The following is a 5,201-nucleotide window of genomic DNA, read 5'->3' as shown; positions in this document are numbered from 1 at the left end:
ATATATATGTGTGTGTGTATATATATATATATATGTGTATATATATATATATATATATATATATATATATATATATATATATATATATATATATATATATATGTATATATGTGTGTATATATATATATATGTGTGTGTGTGTATATGTATGTATATGTATGTATATATATATATATATATATATATATATATATATATATATATTATTTTTTTTTTTTTTTTGTTTATACTGTCTACAGAACAAACAATGGTTATACAATGTCACTTTCAGCTGAATACTATATTTTAAAAATATCACAGCAAAGATAAAAGTCAGTTATTAGACCTTAGTTATTAAAACTATTATGTTTAGAAATGGGTTTCTTTCTGTATAAAAATATACAGGGGGGCTAATAATTTCAACAGTATATAAACTAAAGAGCTGATTTTATAGTTTAGCATTTATTTATATTATTTTTGGTCCCCTAACCCATTGCTGTCAAGGCACTATAATATTCTCCAAAAAATCATAGTCCTTTGTAATGCTCTGAATTTATTTGACTTACAGCAAGTAGCAGATCACAAATTACAAGTTCTCACAGACAATCTGTAGTTCACAACATAATTATAATAAAAAACATAAACCCCCCCGCCCCCCACAAAACCACCAGACCTTACAGCAGAGATAGCCTTAACACTTACACACATCACAACCACTTTCTATCCTTGATTTTTTTTTACAAATTAAGGCATAAAAGGCCAAAAAATATAAGTTAAAAATAGCAGACAATATTTAAGAATAAAATATATCTGTTAAATTGTCTTCAGGTAGAACATTTTAAGATAAAGGCAAAAATAAATATGATCCTTCATAAATTAACTTGGCCTTGGGCTTTTTTGGCTATTTACATGCTTGACACACTTCAAGAGATCTTTCAAGAAAACATCCAGAGTGATTTCCTCTTGGTCTTCATCAGCAGAGTGACTCCTGATCTCTTTTTTGCAGTTTTTCTGAAACACAGTAAGCCTCATGGTTATTCACCACAGGATGGATGGAGGTATTGTACAAAGATGACATGTTTCAGAGTTCAGCTTACCCCGTCTTGGTGGTTGTAAGTGTTTAAGTTCCTCATAAGTTTCTTGTCGGTACGGAAAGGGTCAAATTTGACACCAGACAGGCCTGAAACCTTTTTCACCATCTCCTCCTCAGCCTGACAGAAATAATCATGCTGCAAAGACATCGAAATCACAGATTACATGAAATCCTTTGAATTGAATTAAGATTTTTTAAAAAAATCACACAATAAAAAAGGTTATATACAGTTAAAATATTCTTAATATTTTCCCCAAGACATTTTTAACAGAGCAAGTAAATTTCCTATAAAATAATTTCTTCTTGAAAAAGTATTGGTATCACTTTATTTTGATGGTCCATTTGAGTATTAGTAGACTGTCTGCTTAATATCTGTTGATACTGCTCCTTCAACAGACATTTAACTGACTATAAGAAACTTTGCAAGTACATGTACAACTTGCACTAACCATAACCTAACAGTCCATTTAAAATCGAATGAAAGTGAGTTGCAACTTAAATTCAACAAACAGACCATCAAATTAAAGTGTGACCAATATATATATATATATTTTTTTTTTTATTTAAGTTTGACTGAAATAAAAGGATTTTTTAAAATTTTTTATGTTTAATTTAAGGTCAATATTATTATTATTAGGAAATATATATATTTTTTCAGAATGTCTACAAAAAAAAAAAAAAAAAAAAAAACATTGCTGCCCAATAACTCGCCTAGTTAACTTTATAACCTAGTTAAGTTTAAAAATTGTACTTCAAGCCGAATGCTAGGACCTTGCAAAATAACTAGTGAAATATTATGTACTGTCATCATGGTGGAGAGAAAAAACTTGATATCAAAACTATTGTTTAAAAATGAGGTGGAAAATGAGTTTTCAACATTTGAAGTGGATCAAACCTCTCATCAACGTTGTCTTAAAACTATTCAACAACCATTCTTGTCTTAGGACAGTTTTTAAAAACATTTTTGAACCACTTGACTACTGTATGTTGTTTTAGATCCACATACACTCTCAGAAATAAAGGTATGAGATCTGTCACTGGGGTGGTACCTTTTTCGAAAGGCACAAATTTGTACCTAAACGGTCCTTAATACCTCAAGGGTACATATTAGTACCTAAAATGTACAAAAGAGTTCCTCCTAAAATTGTTAGGTACCAATATGGACCATTCATGTACAAATGTGTACCTTTCGAAAAGGTACCACCTCAATGACAGGAGATTCCATCTCAAGGAGAGTAACAAGTGCATCAAAAGGTAAAGATTTAACAGATACAGTTGAAGTCAGAATTATTAGCTCCTCTGTTTATTTTTTTTCCCAATTTCTGTTTAACAGAGAGATTTTTTTCAGCACATTTCTAATCATAATAGGTTTAATAACTCATCTCTAATAACTGATTTATTTTCTCTTCTTCATGATGACAGTAAATAATATCTGACTAGATATTTTTCAAAACACTTCTATACAGCTTAAAGTGACATTTAAAGGCTTAACTAGGTTAATTAGGTTAACTAGACAGGTTAGGGTAATTAGGCAAGTTATTGTATAGTGATGGTTTGTTCTGTAAACTAAAAAACAGCTTGAAAGTGCTGAAATTTGACCTTAAAAAATTAAAAACTGCTTTTATTCTAGCCGAAATAAAACAAAAAAGACTTTCTCCAGAAGAAAAAATATTATCAGAAATACTGTGAAAAATTCCTTAATAAACATCATTTGGAAAATATTAAAAAAAGGAAAAAAAAATTCAATGGGGGGCTAATAATTCTGACTTTAACTGTATATAACTATCACTGTACAATACATGTATTAGTTAATGTTACCTCTTAGAAATAATAATTCTATAGTAATAATTCTAATAATTTGTGGAAGTAGAAGTGGAAATAAAGTTAGCTCAAGTTAACTCGCAGTGCATTAACTAATGTTACCAAGCAAGGATTTGGATTTCAGTGATGCATTAATGGAAGTAAACACATGAACTAATATTAACTAATGACACATAACTATAAAACGTTACCAAAATATGCTGTTCAGTTGTGCCTGTATTAGTACAAAAATCCTCATCTCACCTCACACTTCATGCCACTTCCTTTTTTCTCCAGATCTACTAGGAAGATTTCTTCTTTTGCCTAGAAATAACAGTTATATGATCAAATTCTGCTGTTCTTTACAGACAGTATGAACCGTATCAAAGAGAAACCTTACCTTTGTCTCTTTTGGGGGATTGACTAACACAGCTTCCAGTTCAGTAACAAGCTCCTTTAATACAGTCTTATGTATTGCATCCGTGCCTTTCAACGTAAAACCCGAGACGAATACAGTGCAGACGAGCAGCAGAAGTGTCTTCATCATTTTGTCTGTTTGCTTGGATTTCTCAAAAGATTAGTGGTCTGAAGGCCAGAGCTATACCTGATCCTCTCTCAGCTGTATGCTGTGTATATATATACGCTCTCCAAAAGGCAGGCCCTTGCTATGTAACATCCTTTTTGCATTGTAAGCTAAGCGCCATTTATTGGCAGATTACCGCTCGCTCAGAATATCTTGATTGAGATGTGGTTGTTTGATAACAACAGTCCTATAATTTCCTAGAAGTGACACTAACTGCCCTGAAAATCATTATGATTTTGGGTAGATTGGGGTTGAAGGCTGCATCTCGACTGTTTGCTCGTGCAAATAAGTTTCATTATTGCAATATGATCAAAACTGATAGCTTTTGCTGCAAATCTGTGTGCGCTCATAAGCAAACTTGCTTGGTGCCTACAGTTGATGCTGATATATTGTAGTTTAATTAGTCATACAGACGACGGCATCAAAGATCCAATGATGAACTTTTGAAATCTTATTAGAAGATGAGTTTAGAAATTTGCTGAATATTTTTAGAAACATTATATATTTCTATATATTATGTATTATACATAATGACTATGAAATGTTCCACGCAAAATGAAAGAAATGAACAAAAGGGATGGACACACGAAAGAACGAACAAATAAAACCTAATCACCAAACAGCTTGATATTTTAATACACAAATTCTAACCTGAAAAAGTTGTTCATTCTCATTAATTGTATTTAATTGACAAAAGTACAAAGACAAGATTTATAAACCTATTAAACAAGTAAAAAGTACAGCTGACAAATATCACTGCGTTTTGAAAATACGTTTTTTTTATTTTTATTTTGATATAAAATGCTCTAAATAGTTAGGTCAGAGGTAAAGAAAGAATTGTGTAAAGGTTATAGAACAGGCATGGGCAAACTCGATCCTCGAGGGCCGGTGTCCCTGCAGAGTTTTGCTCCAACTCTAATCAAACACACCTGAACACCCTAATTAGTGTCTTCAAGATCACTAGAAAGCTACAAGCAGGTGTGTTTGATTAGGGTTGGTGCAAAACTATGCAGGGACACCGGCCCTCCAGGATCGAGTTTGCCCATCCCTGTTATAGAATAACCTTATAAGAATTAATCTGTTTTAAAATAATTAGATGAACAATTGAGGGTTTCATGTGCACTGTAAAACCCAAAAAGTTAAGGTAACTCAAACCGTTTGAGGAAACCGATTGCTACAAACTATTTAAGTTCAAAAACGAATCTATTCGAGTACTGTGAACTTACTCCATTTAAGTTGAAGTAATGAGGTATTTATTTAACTCATTGCCTTCAACACTGAGTTCAAAACTCTTTTCATTCATTCATTTTCTTGTGGGATTAGTCCCTTTATTAATCTGGGGTCGCCACAGCGGAATGAACCACCAACTTATCCAGCATATGTTTTACTCAGCGGATGCCCTTTCAGCTGCAACCCATCTCTGGGACATTCACACTCATACACTATTGACAATTTAGCTTACCAAATTCACCTTTACCACATATCTTTGGACTTGTGGGGGAAACCGGAGCACCCGGAGGTAACCCACGCGAACACGAGGAGAACATGCAAACTCTACACAGAAATGCCAACTGACCAGGCCAAGGCTCGAACCAGCGATCTTCTTGCTGTGAGGCGAACGTGCTACCCACTGTGCACTATACTTATTATATTATGATTTATACTTATTCTATTATTATGGAATTATACTTCTGCCAAGAGAACGTGCACAGTCCAGCGCAGCCTTCGCATACCCGAGCACCTCTC

The 5,201-nt window shown here is 32.8% G+C and overlaps 1 protein-coding gene across 1 annotated transcript; it reads right to left on the bottom strand.

The window, feature by feature from the left end:
- Nucleotides 1-530: 530 nt before the first annotated feature.
- il13 (interleukin 13) lies at nucleotides 531-3,912 on the bottom strand. Its single transcript, XM_056446594.1, has 4 exons — nucleotides 3,273-3,912; nucleotides 3,137-3,196; nucleotides 1,077-1,208; nucleotides 531-990 (listed from the first exon to the last, which is right to left on the bottom strand). Exons 1-4 carry the CDS (start codon nucleotides 3,417-3,419, stop codon nucleotides 856-858), a joined length of 474 nt encoding a protein of 157 aa, XP_056302569.1. The 5' UTR covers nucleotides 3,420-3,912; the 3' UTR covers nucleotides 531-855.
- Nucleotides 3,913-5,201: the final 1,289 nt, after the last annotated feature.

This window comes from Danio aesculapii, chromosome 21, assembly GCF_903798145.1.
Source record: "Danio aesculapii chromosome 21, fDanAes4.1, whole genome shotgun sequence".
NCBI classification, from domain to species: Eukaryota; Metazoa; Chordata; class Actinopteri; order Cypriniformes; family Danionidae; genus Danio; species Danio aesculapii.
The sequence above is the reverse complement of the archived record's forward strand: the minus strand, read 5'-3'. Positions and strand labels throughout refer to the sequence as shown.